The 20,614-nt window shown below is 34.1% G+C and overlaps 1 protein-coding gene across 1 annotated transcript in view; it reads left to right on the top strand.

The window, feature by feature from the left end:
* The window catches only part of LOC106879088 (voltage-dependent calcium channel type A subunit alpha-1), a 464,783-nt gene that overhangs the window by 426,232 nt on the left and 17,937 nt on the right, over positions 1-20,614 (top strand). The window contains exons 49-50 of the mRNA XM_052975441.1: positions 6,020-6,132; positions 7,122-7,239. Coding sequence (XP_052831401.1) covers positions 6,020-6,132; positions 7,122-7,239 — 231 coding nt within the window. The remainder of the gene's footprint in view (positions 1-6,019; positions 6,133-7,121; positions 7,240-20,614) is intronic.

The following is a 20,614-nucleotide window of genomic DNA, read 5'->3' on the forward strand; positions in this document are numbered from 1 at the left end:
TATATATATATATATGCGCATGCTCACACACATACACACACACACATGCAGGTGGCATCAAAAGGTTCTTGGACTAGTTGTGTTCAATAACAAATAACTAATTTACCTCTAAGTTTTAACCTTATTTCCTTCAAAATAGTCACCTTGCACAGCACTACACCCGTCCCAGCGTTCCTGCCACTTTTAGAATCTGGCCTGGAAGTTGTTTTCCACAAACAAATCAAGGTCCTTTAGCGATTTGCTCTTGATCTTTACAAAGATGTTAAAAACAGCAACCTCTTAGTTGCATTTTCATCTTGTGGAAGAGATTGAAGTCTGCAGGTGCTAAATTTGTTGAATAGGGTGGGATGCAGAAGCCAATATGTTGTTTTTGGCAAGAAACCCACAAATTAGAGCAGCTCCATGATAGGGTGCATTGTCATCAGGAAGAATCCAATTCTTCATGCTCTCCACAGATCCAGTCACTTTCACCAAAAGTCTTCCTCCCTCAAATTCTTCAAAACATCACAGTAGAATTCTCAACGGATGGTCTGGCTCTGGGCAACAAATCTTCGATGTACAATACTTTGGATGTCACAAAAAAACAATGAGCATGCTCTTGATTGAGCTGTGGCTCTGCCGTGCCTTTTGAAGCGCCATACGACCCATTGCTTCATTGCCATAAACTTGCTAAAGCATGTTCAATGTTTCTGTAGCAGACTTCCAAGTTTAATTCAAAATTTTACATTGCCTCTTTGTTTGAACTTTCCGTTCATGACAAAAGTTGTAGACTACAGCAAATATATGATCACAAAACACAAATTTCACAACTTGCAAAGTAAACAGCAATGTCACTCAGCACACTGCATCATGAAGGTCACTGCTAGCTCTCACTGCACACACAACTGTGTACTACCATCTGTTAGTGTACTACAGAACAAGTCTGGAAACTTTTTGATACCATCTCATACATACATACATGAATGTGTGTGTGTATACACATTCACACACAATATTTATACATTTATTTTTATCTTAGACCTTGCACTTACAAGTATGATCTGGTAACATGTACCATACTTTCACTAATAGTTTAAGGGGCCTGTGTAGTCACAAGCAGATATAGAGGCCATGTTGGCAACTTTTGGCCCAGCACAGAACATCAAGGATGTGACAGCAGGAAGGAGAGAGGGCTTCCCCAGCAGGTATTTATTTTAGCTGAGTAGGGTGGAGCAACATGACACAACAGGCCACCCAGTCCAAGAATCGAACCCATGACATTATGATTATGAAACCCCAACACATCTTAGAATAAAAGATGTTCTTCTACTATTTACTTCAAATTGAAACTCCAGCAATGGTTTTCTGTGCAATTTATTTATTGAAAAACCACATTGTAAATCAATCCCAAAAGCCAGGTTCTGATAAATGGTGCATTAGAGGAGTTTAGAAATCTGTGGAATGAGTACAAAACTTACATTAAATAATAAATAGCTAACTCAAATTTCTGATAGGATATAAGGAGGATAGCTGATTCCCAGTTGATTCCCAGTTTGAATTTTCGCCTTTTTTATGATTGTGACTGAACTATTTAGAAAATAAGATGCTGCATGAAGAAGTTAAACCAAACTGTGTGCATTTCAAAACATTTAACTAATCTACACTTCTTCAAAAGGAACATTAACAGCATTGCTTCACTAGTTTTGGAAGTGGAATGGCTATGAAAGTTACAACTTAGTCCCTTCTTCCAAACTATTGTTTAAACACTGTTAATTTTATTACTTTATTGGTCTGAATTCTTTATACGTGGCAATATGTCAAAGATAACTGCATCATGTGTCTCTTGATTAAAATCAAAAATTGGCAACATGTGGGGGAATGGCCTACAAGTAAACTACATGTTCTCAGTGGGCCTCAGAATGGTTCAAATTGAATGTATTTGTGGATTGTTGAGTATCAATGTCTTTGAGGCTGTCTTTTGTGTTATGATTTAATTTTCACTTCCATAAGCATTGCCACTAATGGAAATGGGGTGGGAACAAGGCCATATTTGTATGTAAAATGTGATATCTCTGGCCATTACAAAAGAAAGTTGTTGATCTTTGATTGAAGTCTTTTACATTTATTCTCAAGAAAAAAAAAGAACACTTTTAACTTAAGTTGTTTAAGTTTACCCAGTTATAGATTTAAGATCTAAATGATAGTTTAATTCAGTTCTTCTTCAAATAAACTATTTATATATATATGTATTGAAAAAACAGAGCTAATCCACTTCATCTCCACCGGCACCTGAACCTTGAGGAACTTTTACAGATTTCATTCTGTTGAAAGCATTTGGATCAGGTATCTTCTACAAAAGTATCAACACTGCTGGAGGCCCTGTTAAAACATTGTTTCTAGCCTTCCTCCTCTGATTAAAAGCCAAACATTTTATTTCTTTAAATATCAAATACACAGTGAGCAATCTCTTGAAATACAGTTTTATTCAACCTCTGATATTAGACTACATTTGTGAGCAGTGCTTTCTGTATTCACACTTCTAATGATTAAAGTGTCATACAATATACAGTATGGTATAAAGCACAATAAAACACTTCTGTTTTATGTTTGATCCCATTTAAAAAATTTTAATACTGTTATTTATCACCCAATTCCATATAGTTAAAAGATAAACCGGCTCTGATGCTTAAATCTACTCTAGTATTTTACCATGGTATAAAGCAATTCTCTTCTTATTAACAGCCATATAACTTAATGACAGTCATTCAGATGTAAACACTTTACAATTAATTTATTCTCATTTCCATATTTTATTCAAAATATTTTGATAATTTCTCTTATGAAATAAGGCAGAGAATAATCTGCAACTTTAATTTAGTTTTGTCCAACAAAAAGTGAAGCAATTATCTAATCATTAATTTTCTATTCTAAGAATTTAAATAATTTATTATAATTCATTAATTCTTGTGCAAAATATCATTATTAGAATTAGTTATGAATCTTAAAAATATTCATCAATATTTAATAAAATAAACACTTCTAAGATAACAGAAGTTAAATGTTTCCAGCTGAAACTGAAATAACATTTAACCATTCAATATACATACATATATATATGTATATATATGTTTGTGTGGTTAAAAAATTTATTCCACAAATATATGGTTTCTGGTTCAGTTCCATTATGTGGCACCTTGGACAAGTATTTTCTACCATAGCCTTGACTCAACCAAAACATTGTAAAATTTGGTAGAAAGAAATTGTATGGAAGCTTGTAGGAGGCTTGAGTGGTTGACTTAGTCTGTTGTCCAGTCTGAACCCGCTCCTGAGTTCCAGAAGTGTCTTTGGTGGAGTTTTTTCCATTGCAAGCATCCACATCAGGTGTAGGGATAACTTCCTCATATACTTTCTAATGACAACACAATCAGCCCCTTTTAAGGTTACAGCTACTGTCATTCATCATTGACTAAGCTGCAAAAATAAATAAAATGGGCTTTAATTTAAACTTAAATTTTCTCGTAAAACGTCATTTTTTAAAATGAATTATTTGTTTTATTTTGTTTTCTCCTGATTTATACATATTATTATTATTATTATTATTATTATTATTATTATTATTATTATTATTATTATTATTATCATTATTAAAGCAGAATTATTAGCATGCTGAACAAAATGCTTAGCAGCATTTCGTCCATCTTCAAGTTCTGAGTTCAAATTTCACTGAGGTCGACTTTAACTTTCATCCTTTCAGGGTTGATAAAATAAGTACCAGTCAAGTACTGGGGGTCAATGTAATCGACCAGCCTTCTTCCCCCTTCCCCCAAATCTCAGGCCTTTTGCCTATAGTAGAAAGGATTATTATTATTATGATTATTATTATTATTCAAAATGCTTTATAGTTAATGCAACTTTTTTTCTCCTCTTTAATATAACTCAGTCTTGTCTTTTCTGTCATTTGTTGTTAAATGTGTTGTTTATTAACATTGAAAATATCAGCTATTATTATTATTATTGTTGTTATTATTACCCGTATCATTATTAAATGTAATAATTAGCTGTTTTATGGTGACATGGAAGTGTAATAAGTAGTACAATCATAATTTTATGGTAGTTAATAAAACTAGCATATGATCAAACTGTCTTCCATGGCAAAGGAAATTGAGCAGCCGGAATTAAATGTCTTTGCTTCATATGTAATGAGATGTCTTTAGAGATAGAGTTTATCGAAATAACAGGTTTGTTTTGTGGCATCATCATAACATCAACTTGTCGATATCTACATGGTTCACACAGAATTTCTTGAGGCAGTTTTTCTATGGCTGGATGCCCTTTCTGTCACCAACCCCCACTGGTTTCCAAGTGAGGTAATATTTCCTCCCATGACCAGATATGTTTTAAACAGAAGACTTGAAAGGAATAACATCTCCTATATGATGGTGAAGTTTATTTTCAACCATCTCATGATGTCACGACAAGGATTCACACACAAACGTACACATGGTGAGATTCTTTCAGTTTCTGTCTTTTGTCTACCAAATCCACTCACAGGGCTTTGGTTAGCCCATGGCTGTAGTAGAAAACACATTCCCAAGTTACTGTGTAGTAGGACCGAACCTGAAATCTTATGGTTGGGAAGCAAGGTAGGAATAATGTTTTAATGATTTTCCTATTGAGTTGCTATCACAGCAAAATACTGTTCAGCCAAAGCTGAACAGATATCTCTGCATAGTCACTTAGTCTGCTAGAAACAGCAGCTGAATTCCCTCAAATCATACCCTACCGTCCTAGAAGACTGACATGTTAGTTGTGGTACAGGGTTCCCTGCTCATTGGGAAGAGACAGAATTGTCATGGTTGGAATGCCGTAGCTCCTAGATCTGTCCAGTCAGGGATGTCTGAGTTAAGCAACAACAGCATTCTTCCTTCATCTTCATTTTGCATCTTTTTTGTGATATTTTTGTTTTCTAGTTTGAAAGCTTACCTCAAACTTATTTAATGTGATATCATAATAGTATTTCCCCCCTTTCTCTCTCTCTCTTTGTAGATCTTAACAATTATATTTTAATCTTAATTAAGAGCAACATCTAATTAGTTTTGTGTCATTTATAACAAAAACTCTGACTTTGGTGCATCACTAATGTCAAGTGGGGTAAATCAAAAAGCTTGTGCTTTATAAACAATGTCCTTTGAGATGTTTGCTCTTCCTCAAGGTGCAGATACTCAATTTCTACTGTTAAGACCATTGGTGAACCAAATGTTTGTTGTGTTATTGGATGGGAGGCAGCTGTAATGAATGAAATTATTGTTCACTGATTGCAATAATTATCTAAATATAGAATCAATATACGTCACACTCTTTCTAAAGATGTTGATTGTTATTAATATTAAAGAGGGAAAGGGTTTGACAGATCCCTGTGGTGCTCCTTTTCCTGATGAATTGGCAGTGAGGGCTTCTGCACAACCTGCTGCAATTTGGAAATCGGTGATGTCAACTCCCACAACGAGATACAATGGAATCTTAATGTGTTTTCAATGGCACAACAATGCACCATAACAACAATGGACTATAATAACTGTTCTAATTTAATCATCCATCGTCTGAATATATATATTCATACGTTTGCATTTTATATCTAAAGATACCAAAGAGCAGGGTTCTTACAATAGGGATCCTCTATCAAAGCTATTCCAAAGTTTGCAGCACTGCCCCACAGTTGGAGAGCCATGCTACCATTTATTGAGTGTCCCCCATAGTTCCGTCAACTGGTCGCAACTGTTTAGATATCGCTACAGTATTTTTAATAAAGCATGAAATTAAGTCACATTTAAAGCTGACAATATATAAACAACACATTTAACTTTGCAATTTTTTAATAATTTTTTTATTTAAATATCATTCTTTAGAATGATTTGTGATTTCAAATTGCAATATAAAATGTCAATGTTTTTTCCTTTTATTTCTCAAATCTCACACTCTCTTTCTCTCCCTTTCCTTCTCTCTCTATCTCTCTCTCTCTCTCTCTCTCTCTCTCTCTTAGCGTCCACCGTCATTCTTCCAGCGGATAATTGGTGTCATGAGGACCCCATCTGCTCGTTCAAGCCAGAGTATTGATTCAGAACATTCTGACAATGAAACAGAAGGAGGTCACAAGTAAGTCTCAGTCTTTCTACTACTTCTACTACCACTACACACATGCACACACACACAGGGTAACACTTTATTACATTATGTTGCACAGCTCCAACTCATCAGTAACCTCACACATCTAACTTTCCACATAAGACATACTATATACATACATATATATATATATATATATATATATATATATATATACACACACACACACACACACACACACACACACACATACAGTGTATGCTTAAACTGCATTATGAAATATGATTGAATAACCTGTTTAGAATTAAGGTTTCTTTTCCAAGCTGTTTGACTTTATAAATGTAAACATACAATAATACTAAATTCCAAATGTTCCACCCTTTCTGCTTCCATGTACAGTTTAGATAAGGGGTTATCAAGTACATGGCACTGTTGTTTTATTAGTTTTGATCTCACTGTTTTAATTTTTCAAATTCCCATCAATTTCTGTTCGTGGTTCATGCTGGAGCATGGTCTGTCATAGTCTTTCTCCTGATTTGGAGGAGTTATTGCCTTTCTGGGTGGGTCACAGACCATGTTTCATTCACACACACACCAGTTCTGGTATAGTCTCTATGGCTGGGTGCCCTCCTTATCGCCTACTGGCTGCATGTCATGATATCAGTACTAGAAGTTGCCTTGTTCTTGGCAAGTATCTAAGAGTTGTCTTAATCCATTCAAGAAGGTAAATGGAAGAGAGAGACCCTTGAGTGAGAGAAGAGAGACAATGATGCCAGGGAAAGAGTGATAGGGGCAAGAGTGTGTTAGTGAGGTTATAATGGAAAAGCGACACTGATTTGTAGACATCAAAGATTAAATAATCCTCATCATGAGCGGAGAGAAGACAATGATCAGAGGAAGAAGAGAAGATAGAAAAGGGAGAAATAGAAGTTAGAAAATGTTGGAGTGAAGGCAGGGGAAATATATATATTAAGCTAATTATTTTCCTTTATCTTAATACTGGTTTCCTCTGTTTTCAGTGTCGATAGAAACCATGATAAAACAACCTGGCAGCGTTCATTCAGTTTCCTTCGCCGTGGCAGTAGTCGACGTAAGAAAGATAACTCTGTACAAAAAAGTGAAACTGCCAGCTTACAGGTATGCTTCATCTTCTTTTTTGCAGGAACCTAGTCTCTGCTGGTAAGGTCGACAATAACTTTCACTTTCTTTCTCTTTTTCTCATCTCTTTCTTTCTCTCTTTTGTCACACATTTATTTTCACCTTGACAATGCTTTACCTGTTATTTTTTATTGATGTTCTTTTTTTTTTTATTCAAATATGTCAACATGTTGGGTTATTTATCAGATTCTCTCAATTTATTACTAGTCTTCTTAACTAATTTTAAAAATGAAATTTTATATCATTTAATTTTGAAATTTTTACATTTGAAATCTAATCATTGGATTGTGTTTTTAATCATTGACCTAATCTACATCCTATTTTTGTTTTTCTGTTTTTCTTGTTTGTTGACTTCTCAGGTAGTGTATGATTTAATATTTCCCCAGGTAGTGAATGCCCCTGCACGCTGAACAACATCAAATCCTTCTATTTTTTTTTTTTTTTTAATTTTATTAGAATGTTGTTAGATTTTATAAGAAAGGAAATTACATAGATTTGATCTTTCGACTTGGATTAGTAGTTTGTGTGTCATCTCTTTTCAAAGTTTTATCTGTCTTCAACATATTCTGGTGAAGGAATTTTTCTCTCATAACTCATACATTTGATCACAAACCTTAAGAAAATCTACTACTAAATATTCTGTTTTATAAGTTTGCTTCCCAATATTTTTTCTCTCTCTCTTCCATCATCTCTTCAGCACCAGAGAAATATATTCAAGTTTATTGAAAAACTTAACATTCTAGAATATTTATATGATGTCTACATTGAATATTAATGACTTGTATCCAATAATTAGGGTTAAATATTTATGCTTCTTTTAAATTATCCCTTAATATCAATTTGTTTCAATAAGTTCTTATCAATATTTTGATATTTTACTCTAAACAAATGCATATCTTTAACCATAACCTATGACATTTCAGCTCTTGAAAATTGGAGCAACAACAATAATAATAATAATCTTCCTACTATTGGCATGAGGCCTGAAATTTTGGGGAAGGAGACTTGGGTAGGTCAAGTATATCAACTCCAGTGGTCAGCTGGTATTTATATTATCAAACTTGAAAGGAACTTAGGACATAAAGAGCCAGAATATAATAATAATAATAATAATAATTTCACGTCTGCTTTCCATGCTGGCATGGGTTAGACAATGTGACAGGGAACTGGCAAGCTTCAGAGCTGTGTTGAACTCCAGTGTTGTTTTTGGCATGGTTTCTGTGGCTGGATGCCCTTTCTAACACTATAATAATAATAATAATAATAATCCTACTATGGGCACAAAGCCTGAAATTTGGGGGAGGGGGATAGTCAATTATATTGACTCCAGTACTCATCTGGTACTTATTTTATCGGCCTCAAAAGATAAAAGGCAAAGTCAACCTCAGCAGGATTTGAACTCGGAATAATAATCCTTTTTTGTATTAACCACAAGGTCTCACTTGTACAGTACAAAATTGTGATCTAAAAGAGCTACAAAACCTGTAACTATATACATACGTGTAATAAAGTGAGGACGAATCAGTGTTCAATGGCTCCATGCCTGGGATGAAAGTGAATGAACCGCGAATTGGGACTTAACTCCGAAGCAATATTTGGATGAAGATGCGGAACCAACTGATGCACACCTGTCCCCTAGTGAGAATCAGGATCATGGTCCCCAACATACAGAAATGTGAAAGGAACAGGCCCAACTTATGGGTAGTCAGAGCTTTGCAGTCTTGATTGACTCCTTTGCCAAACCAACAGGTGAGAAAAGGTGAGTAGCTGGTGCCTTCAAATGACCAGTGCCCTGGGTAGGCTGTACTAATTAGCCTTGGGTGTCAAGCAGCCTACGAGAAGGAACACTGAGTTCAAAACCAGGGGAGCAAGGACCCTGCCACTTTGGCAGACTACCTTGATAGAGATGGTCTCTTGATAAAAAAAATACCAGTTGGTATTAACCTAAAAACACACCTCATTTGTGAATGAAAATACCAAGCAAAATAAATGACGATAATGGTGTAGGTGCCACACCTGGCAGGTGGGCCCGGTCATAATCCAACAACTGCTAACCACACTACTAGACATAGTCTTTGTACTGGTCAATATGCTTGCAAGCAAGTGGTCTGTTGCTATAGTGCACCCATTATTATTATTATTATTATTGTAGCAAGCTGGCAGAATTGTTAGCACATCAGACAAAATGCTCCATAGCATCTCTTCCAGTTCTTTATGTTCTGAGTTTATTCCACTGAGATTGACTTAGCGTTTCATCCTTTCACAGTCAATACAATAGATCCCAACTGAGTACTGAGGTTGTTGTAACTGACTAACCCTAAAACTGCTGACTTTCTACCAAAATTATTATTCATCATCCTTTCAGGATCAATAAAACTAGTCGAGCATTTGAATCAGTGTAATCGACTTGCCCCCTCCCCTCAAACTTGTTGGCTCTATGCCAAAATTTGAAACCATCATTATTATTATTATTATTATTACTATTATCATCATCATAATCATTATTAATATTATTATTGAGGATGCTGAGTTGGCAGAATTGTTAAAATGCTGTGAAAAATCCTTTGAGGTATTTGTTCCGGCTCTTTACATTCTGAGTTCAGATCTTATCAAAAGCAAACTTGTCTTTCATCCTTTTGGGACCAACAAAACACCACTCAAGTAATGAGTCACCAAGTAACTCCTCCCCACCGAATTTTGGGTCTTGTGCCTGTTGGAAACAATTATCATTATTATTATTATTATTATTATTATTATTATTATTATTATTATTATTATTATCAATAAGTATTTAACTTTATTTAAATCTCTCTCTAATAAATCCTAATGTGTAACAAATAACTTTATATTTTAATTTCAATAATTTTGATTTTATAATTTTTCAACAAAGTAGTTTATTAAGAATATCAAGAATCATGTCTTATCATTTTCTGACATTTTTCATAGGTATTTATATTATGATTGCTTTCATTTCTTTTTCATACTAATAAAAAAACAAACAAACTTTATCTAGAAACTAAATCTGACTAAAACTTCATTAATTAGAAGATATTCAAGTCGAAAGATCTTTGTTACAAAACTCTACTGAAGTGTCATTTATAAGAAAGCAATCTCTATTTTCTTCACTTTATATACCTCTCCAAATGCTAACAGCAAAAAAGATATTTACATTCACTGAAAATATTTTAAAGAGAAAATTTATAATTCTTAGTTTTTAGTTTTATTTTTAATATATTTATTATCAGTTTACATAACTTGAAATTATCTTGTCTTTCACTCATTCTTTGACATGTTTCCTGTTTATGTAGCTGCTACCAGGGCCTGATAATAAAAGATCCAATAACTGTGTAGTTAAGTGGGTTATTTCACAACCACATGGTTTCAGGTTCAATCCCACTGTGCAACATCTAGGTTCAGGTCAACCAAAGCCTTATGAGGGAAATTTGGTGGATGAATATTGTTTGAAATGCTGACAGAGCCACCATTCCTGTTCTTGGGTGGTTAACTCAGTCCATCACTCCATTTCACACTGCCTCTTGGTACTAAAGAAGTAGTGAAGCCAAATCTGGGGGTAACTTTCTATCTGAGCCCCTCTGAACATTGACTTGTTTCCATTTGACTAATCCATTAAATAAAGGGTCAACTTTTGAGTTTTGACTCCAATGTGATGTGCTTCAAATTAATTATGAGACTCTTTTATACATCCTCATTTTCTTATTCTCTGTTAATTGTAAAATGTTAGGTTTGGAGATAGAGAGGTAGTCTATAGACATTGTAAAACTTCTAATAAAAATTACAAACTGTTTATATCAAATAACTTTAGATGGCTTGTAAACTACTTAATGAAACTATTATTTCTATTGAATACTTTGATTACAAAAGGTAAAATTTTCTCCATGACAAAACACAATGAATGGCTTTTTTACAAGTCCAAACATGCTTTTAGCACATTTGAACTCATATTAACATTGCATAAATACTTTGAATATTATTGGATAATTTTTTTTTAGCTATTCTTTAGTAAATTTTTCAATATTTATCAGCGCAATATTTCTATCTAACTTTATCACAAAAATTTTAAATTCCATAAAATGGCACAAGAAAACATATTTTGTTAAACTGAATTACAAGGAAACAAGATTTAAGATTCAGTGTCCAATATATATATATATATATGTGGATACCTTTCAGAATAATTATATTCGTTTATTTTTTTATTTTTCCTTTCATTTTTTCTTTTCTTTTCTTTTTTTTATTATTTTTTTTTATTGTCTCAGAATCAAGCAAATTACAACCCAAACCAACAAAGAGGTGGCTATGTTAACCGTTCTTTCTCTGGTGTTGATGAGACTCAGTTGTATGAAAATCCAAAGTACAAGGTAGCAAATTTAAAAAAAAAAAAGAAAGAAATAAGTGCATTCTCTAAAATCTTATGGTTCCCTGCATGAATTTGGTAATCTTTGGATAATTAACAGTGGCAGATTCTAGATTTCTTAAAACATTGCTGGCTTTTCTCTTTTTGATAATATTCTGGTGATGGTTAATAGACTTACACTGGTGAATATGGTTTTTTTCCCCTTTTCTTCAAAACAACCCATTAAGTTTACAATACACTGCAAGTTGTTGTTCATCTCAATGTTATAAACACTTTGAAATGTGCCAAAATTACCCGACATTTGTAAACCTAGCAATAGTATGCACGTTTAGTACTGTATCATTGTACTATTGTTTTATAACAGAATTTTATGTTCAATAGAATTATTATTATTATCCAATTTACTTTGGTAAATTATTTTCCAAGTAATTAATGCCAATTAATAATTCCTCTTTTTTCAGAGATTTATTAATTAATCTTAAGTTAACACTCTTTACAAACAAACATATTCCTATGAATTGGTGTGTCTTTTGTTTTCTTCAGCTCTCTTTTCAGTACACAATGATTAAATAACAATATTTATAAAGTCAAAACGCAAGCACTTCCATTTTATACGAGAATAATGTCTTCTAAAACTGTATATATATATATATATATATATATATATATATATATATATATATATATATATATATATAGTCACCTAAGAATCAATAAGTCGCAAAAAATAACCACTCGTGTATTTGGTCTGTAAACTGGATACAATAATCAAAGTATTAAATAGTTAGTATTAGATAACATTATAGTTATCTAACCCATGTCATCTTTGAAAATGGCAGGTATGAAAAAAATATGGTGATTTCTCTGTTATTGGAGGTGAGAAATTACCTCATCCAGTTTGTAAGTGTTTGGGGAAAAAAGGTTGAAACTAAGTTACAATAGACAATTGTGCAAAAGATTTATCAAGACTTATGTCCCTTAGTTCGCAAAGCCTCTGATTTAGCTGTGAAGAAACAAGTGTGGTCGATGAAACTATGTGCAAGTGGAGGGGTGCTGTTCGAGGGCTTCTATGCATGTATGGTTAGTATATGTGTAGAGGGTGGAGGGAGAACTTTGGTAGGCGTCCAAATCTTTAACACCATGTCTATGCTCCTAGGCATATGTGTGTATGGTTTGGTTAAAAACTTTGCTGTGTTCTCACGATGTGATGATAGAAGACCTAATGTTGGAGAGCCTAGTATTTGTGGTCATGGTACGGCCCATGGATAAGATAATATATATCTTCTCTCAAGTGGGCTAAAAATCTTGTTCCAGCAGTTTAAGCAGATGTCCAAATGATAAGAATTTTTAATATGATTTTTTTTTTCTCAGCTAAACATTATTTTCGGCTGCTATCAAAACAGCTTGAATTTCTCTAAGATTTTCCATTTGATGTTGTACTCCATGGTGCATTCCTTTAACCACCATACATTCCTAGCCAGGGCTGTGATATTGTATCTCTCCTGAGTATGGATGAAGCATTTACTTTTGTTGACTATGGTTCTGAAAGGAGCTTCTGTTATGCCTACATGCCTCCAATTCAAAACCTTTGACATTACCTCTGCCTCATATATGACTATCTCCATATTGCAGTGGTGTTGCCTCTGCATGAGCGTCCTGTCTCTGTCTCAGGTGTGGACCTTCCTGCCAATATTTCTTTGCACTAGTTGTGTAGTTAAAAGAAACTCTTAAGGTGTGTCTATTAAAAAGGTTACAGAACCTATAAGGACAATATTTATTGACTGAGCTAATGAAGGTCTTACACCCACAAGTCTTTACACTTTATCCTAATTGTCTTATTCAAAGAGAAACAAACTTCAAATTTATTTATTTATAAGATTTTCTTTTGCTTCACTGTGGGATGAATGTTCAGCATTCCATTACTGACCTGTCTGTGTTATTGTAGGTTTACTTGTCCATCTTAATTAATTACAGGTGGGATGGCAGTGATGAGCCATGGCTTTTGACTAAGTAGTAATACATAGATATATTACCCTGTTGGGAGACATATTCCTAGAACCTTTGTCCGGCCACTTGGAATCTTAAAAAAAATCAAAGTAACAAGTATGAGTCAGTTCAATCCATAAACATAAGTTCAAAAAAATATTTTTTATTTCACCTAGAGGCTCTTCATGTGTTTATATATAATAAAGTAAAATAGATGTCTATTCATTTACTTCATGCTACAAATGTTTCAATAGTATGGTAATTTCTTTGCACATGGTGTATTACATAATATGATATGATATTACATTTTTTTCTATTATTTAATGCACTCCATTATCTGTCATCATGTCAAGCATCATGAACCATTGAAGGAATAGTGAACAAATTATGTAATATCACATCATTATGTAACACAATATGTGCAAATAATAGTACATGCTATTGAAACATATGTTGCATGAATTGAATTGGTGACTTTCTATCTGTCATCATTTATTATATTTCTTCCCTGTGTGATATCTGCTGCAAGTGTTGTCACAGAAATCGATTACATATTATTTCATGCATTAGGACTGCAATGATTTCTCTATCGACTGGATGATAGACTAGGAATACTCAACAGTATTCCTCTAGAGTTGCCTACCAGTTAAATACATGCTGGAGTTGATAACCCTGATCGTTAACATTTCACATATATATATATATATATATATAGCATGTATATAGGAGTGTGTATGTATATATGTATATGCTTGTTCATGTAGACACACACATGCCTGCAGTTATGTAGCAATCTTTAGTTTAATTAATCTCAGCACTCATAACAAAAACTGAGTTTAGGATGAAGTTCATGAAACAGAAGTAATTATGAAAGATCTGATATTCTACATCTGGTCCTTCTGTGTGCGTAAAGACCTTTGCCAGTTGACACAGAAAATGGAATGTCTAACAATGGTGTTCACAACATTTACATATATACACACACCCCTTTGTATGGAATGTAGGTATAGATACAGTTTGATATTGTTTCTAAATTCTTTTCTTTCAGGTTTGTATTGCAATAATTAATGTTTAGTAAACATATTTGTTGAAGTTGACTAAATGTTTTGTTTTACCACAGGTAGACTTGTGTTGTGTTTTACACACACATACATACACACATATTTATATGTACACATCTGCCAAAGCATCAATATCATCTTCATCATTTTCATCTTCATCAGCAGCATCATCTTCATTTTCTTGCATTTCTTTCTAGTTTTAATCATTTCTTTTTTTCAATGCTTTTTTTTTTATCATTTTCTGTTTCATAGATTTTTATTTCAAGTTGACATTTCAGCAAGTTTTTAGTTTTTTGTTATTAATTCAGCATGACACACACACATGCACGCACACACACACAGTGTGTGAGTGTGTTTATGCATATATACATACATTCTTTACATATATATATATATATATATATATATATATATATATATATAGAATGTTCAGGCTAAATATGACAGTTTGTATAAAAAGAAGAGAAAAAACTTTAAAAATCAAGATATATCAACTGGACTATGGCTGGGAGATAGCCATCCTCAGCCACCTTCAGCTTTCCTCATGATCTGGAAATGGGTCTGAAACCTGGCACATGCATTCCTCACTGTGTCCCAGAGAAGATCTTCAAATACTCCCTTGATCTTTGCCACCAGCTTGGACTTGGTGTTGCAGGCACTGTGGTTGATGTTTCTTTTTTTCAACCATACACTAGACACAGTAATCTATGGAATTACAATCAGGTGAATTAGGAGGCCAGAATTTGGGGCTGGTGAAGTCATAGAAATTTGCCAACAAACACTTCTAACTCTTTCCAGAGTTGTAGCAAGGAGCTGAATCATGCTGCTGCTTCACGTATGGCCTTGTAGCCGCAACCCTCTCCTGCCAGGGATTAACCACAGTCTCCAGCAGCTCCACATAGCTGTCTGAATTGAGCCTAAGACCCTGTTCAAAGATGGAAGTATGAACTCTGAAATGAGGATGCAATCAGAAGCCCCTGCTGTGTCCCTTCCTGCTGGCCACAGCTTCACACTTTCTGTTGCAGTGTTTTTAATGCTCACAGGCCACTGAGCAGCAGCCATGATGTTGGAATTTTGATGCCCAGTACGAATCATCATGGTACAGGTACATATCTTCTCCAATATTTATATGGCTGTTATTTCTCCATGTCACCTGTTTCTCAACTGGAACTTTAATCTTTCTGCTCTCCAATGCTGTTGACTGTTCACCAATAAATCAAGTTGTTCCTGAAAAAAGGGGACAGAAAAATTGTCAAATTTAGCCCAAACACTCTGTGTGTGTTTATATACATATGTCATATATACATACACACACACACATATATGTATATATATATTTGATGTACATATGTATGTGTATGTGTGTGTGTGTTTGTGTGTATACATATATACCAGAAAGCCTTAAAATTTTTTAACAGAGTATTTTCAATTTAGTTTTTTTATGAATGCAATCTTTAGTTCTATCTACTGTGGTTGAATTTTCAAAAATTAGTTTAAAATTTTTTGTTTTATGTCCATTCTTTTCCTTTTGTTTTGTTTTTCTTAAAGTATCCCTAAATTATTTTATTATTCAAGTATTTTCTGTATTTTGTATATGTTCTTTTTTTTAAAAAAAAAAACAATATTTTGTTTAACTTGAAAAGGCAGAACCAAAATGTTTGTTCTCCAACTTCTATTTCCACAGTAGATAGGGAACTAAGGAACTGAGTGAGAGAGAGAGAGAGAAGTTTAGGTCTTCAAGCAAAATTTAGAGTAATTTGGTTCAACAAAGAGTCAAGGGAATCCTTTTTCATGACCTACCTTTTGCCTTGTAGAGCATTGAAATGAAGGATGTTGGACGACGAACCTCAATTGGAAGTGAGGCCAGTGTTGATAACGCCCTTCTCTCCATAGCAGCAAATCAAATCACAGCTTCCATGACTAAACTCAACAAAGATGAAGTAAGCATTTGGAACGGCTCTCCCTGAATTCTGGGCCAACTTCATCAAAACTGTGTTTTGCACCCACTCTTCTTTCCTACCAGCCTTTCACTTGTCAGTTGGTATTTTTTATTCCCCTCCTTCATTTTTTGTCCTCTTCTTCTCCTCTTCCCTTCACCCCTGTAAGCAAACCCCTGTATGTACTCCAGCTGTTTTGTCTCTGTGGTAGCTTGTTGTGCTGGAAATGCATTTTATTATTATTATTATTATTATTATCCCCACCTCTATTTTCCTTCGAGTGGATGAAGAGATGGACTAAGTGGTTGGCTAAATGATTTTCTTTGGGTTATGGTTCCTGTCATGCCTTACTATGGTCAGTCATGTCTACTCTTATACTTGCTAATTAGCATGCTAATTTAAATGCTAATTAACATCTGACCATGTCTATGCTGCTATCCCTGATTAAAAGAAAAAGAAAAAAAACGATAAAGCAAACACTGTGTCTTGAGTCCTGAAATGGCACCCAAAATATTCCTTGTTCGACTTCCACCTAAATCTCTTTAATGTTTATTGCTACCTGTCACCTCACTGCATGTTCCTGCTTATTATACAGAACTATTCATTTTCCTTACTTAGAAGCTTGCCTGAACACCAAGCAAGTGCTCAGACAATTCATCTGTTAAAAATCATACTTTGTTAGATTTTAAACTGTAAAATGATTCTGAAAAAAATAATCACAAAATGACAACCTTATCGTATCTTGATTCTGAATGTGTAAAAATTTTCTATAGATTTATTTATTTATTTTATTTATTTATTTGTTTAGTGAACTTCAGTTTTCAAAATTAAGAGATCCCACAGATTTCTAGATAATTTCAAATAGGCATCTCAGATTTATGCCATAGTTTAAGGTTCTACATGAGCATTCACCAGTCTTTCCATCTAAAACAACATAGTACCATATTAGTTATTTCTGCAGAATCAACTCTAAATTTGTACACTTCTCAGTCCTCAACTGCAAAATATAATCCTTTATTAAATAATAAAAAGATGATTTAACCTGAAAAATAACCATAGTAAAATTTAATGCAGTGAAAAGGGAATATATTAAACGGTTGGTTAGGCCTAACAAGGAAGGGGAACAGCTCTGTATGTTTTTGGGGGGGATTACGAGGTTTCAACAACAGAAGAATAGTTTCTACCATGTTCTGCTAGCTCTCTTGTAACTACACTGAAGGCTTGTAATGATATGGAGTGAAGTCCGGTGTAATTAATTAGATGTACCTGTGACCCGTTGGTTCACAACCATTCCAAGTTGAAAATGTTGATGCACAGCTGCAGAATTCTTAAATAGCACAGTTCTCCTGGCTTTGGTATGGCAACATGAACATGACCGAGTCTTCCTTCTTTGAAAATGTTCAGATGGCCTTCACCTTTTTTCCTCGCTTTCTTCTTTGTCATTCTTTGTTTCAAGTGAACTTCATGGCTACTTCAGCATAAAGCAACGTTTTTGCTAAGTCATCATCAATGCACAATAAAAAGAATTCTGTCAATGTTTTCCTCATATGTTGTTCATTGACAGCCATATTTATATATATCTTCATTATTTCTGAGCAATATTCTTTGTTCATCTGGTAGATGAACTTGCAGTCTCAATATTGCAGGCGCTCTTTCATGAATTGAGAAATGAAGATAAGCTTTGTTTCTGTGGCTTTTCAAAATTTAGAAACAAGTCTTTTATTTTATTTTAGCTAAATTAACACAGCTTCAGGTAAGGAGAACATAAACAACAACAAACAAATCAATGTATTTTTTAATACTGAGAAGAACACATTGTGTTTTTACCTTCCTTACACATTCCTTCTGTCTTGATGAAGGACTAATACCCAAAATATCAGCTTACTTTCTCTCCCATCATACCATGAAAATCATTGTTGCTCATGGCTTAGCCCTCTATTATTTACATGGATTAACATCAAACATTACTGATGTAGACTCCACTCAGATTACCCTTGGCACTTTTTATTACATAACACAACTTCAGTCTATTGTCTACAACTTCTTTTATAGCCTGATTTCTAGAGGTTTTAATGAAACCTGTTCATTTAAATGGGTGCAAACAAAGGCTTTGTATTAACATTTATTCTTCCTTCTTCTCCCTTTTTCTCCTTTTCTTTATCTCTCTCTAACTCAGTTGTTTTATCTATCTCTTTCCTCTTCTTCTCATTTTATATTTCTCTTTATCTAATTATCTCTGCCTGTCTCTCTGGTTAAATACCTCTCTACTTCTCTGTCTCTCTGGCTAAATACCTCTCTACTTCTCTGTCTCTCTCTTTTTCTATATATATATTATATTAGCTATCTATAATACATTAAAAGTCAGATTGAATCTTGCTTGCTTGCAATGTTACTCAGGCAAACTGGTGCATAATGGGAAAATACTATGAATTAAAGTGCCCCTGAAATGTAAATACGAGCGGAATGAAACAAATTTTGCGTAAATTGGATAAGTAGTTGTGAAGGTATTAAGGGTTTTCAGAGTATGAATACCCAAAATGGTGCTTAATGGGAAAAGTCTCCAAAATTAACTTGATCCTGGAAGGGAAGTAACTCTTACCTTTCAATTATACAGTGACTTTGACAACGAAAAATGTTTCTATTTTCGCTTTCCTTAAACACAATATTTTAATCATTTAGAAATATTTTTAAGTGAATGTGATTTCAAAAATGTAAGTTGTTTGTACAAAAATTATTTATATTTTAGCTTTCTTTAAACAGACAATATTTTAATGATTTTTAAAATTCTTTTCAAGTGAATACCATTACGAAAATTCTTTTTGGCATAAATATTTTGTAAAAGACCAATCCATAAACTCAGTGTGAAATAATTTTTTCCTTAGGTTTTTTCCAGTGCTTTCAACATATCACACTTCCAAAGATTTGGCTGGTATTTCTAGCATGCCCTGCTACCACGTAACTGCTATTTGTGATAAAGGACCCACAATATCTGTTACATGGTAGCTGGGCATACAAGAAATAGCAGCCAAATCTTTCCTTTTCTGGAGAAAGGAGCTGCTTACGTGTGATTTCGGTGGAAAGCATGCAAAATAACCTGGAAAAGAAAAAAAAATTCTCATGAAACAAAACTCCGTTGCTGGGAAACTCAGACTTTCCCAGTAGGTCACGGGTAGTTTCTACCCCTTTCTATCAAACTTTATGCCTCTGTAGCATTCTATCATTATTTCATTTACTTACAACTACATAAGCAGACATAGATAGTCGTTAGAATAATATAATGGAGAACCTTAAGACAAGTTAATTAGTGGTAAACTACAGATTTCTACTTCTTGTATGTAACTATTTCATTTAGTTTACTTATGTCCTCTGGAGAGGTGTGTATGCCACAAACTCCTAATCATTTACTCATTGAATACAATAAAATTTTAATTACTTGATCACAAGATTACTAATTTCAAGTTTACAAATCAGCTTTAACTGGTTTAAACGCGCTTTGCTTACTTCAGATTGTGTAGTTTTAATTTAAAACTTTATAACCAGTTTACTTTCAAATTTAGAAAGTTATTAATGGTGTGAATATTTTCTTTCTAAAAAAATCTCAAAAAATTTAATGACATCAAAACTAATTTATAATCATGAATGGAGGAGAATGGAGGAGGATAGCTGCGTGAAAAAGTGCCACACCCTAACAGTTGAGGGAACCCGTGGAAGAGGTAGGCCCAGGAAGACCTGGGCTGAGGTGGTGAGGCAAGACCTTCGTACATTGGGCCTCACCGAGGCGATGACTACGGACCGAGACCTTTGGAAATGGGCTGTGCGTGAGAAGACCCGGCAAGCCAAGTAAGATCGTTGCCAGTGCCCCTGGACTGGTTCTTGTGCGGGTGGCACATGAGATGCACCATTTTGAGCGTGGCCGTTGCCAGTACCGCCTGACTGGCTCCTGTAGGATTTTCGAGCGAGATCGTTGCCAGTGCCCCTGGACTGGCTTGTGCGGG

This window comes from Octopus bimaculoides, chromosome 21 (genome assembly GCF_001194135.2).
Source record: "Octopus bimaculoides isolate UCB-OBI-ISO-001 chromosome 21, ASM119413v2, whole genome shotgun sequence".
NCBI lineage: Eukaryota > Metazoa > Mollusca > Cephalopoda > Octopoda > Octopodidae > Octopus > Octopus bimaculoides.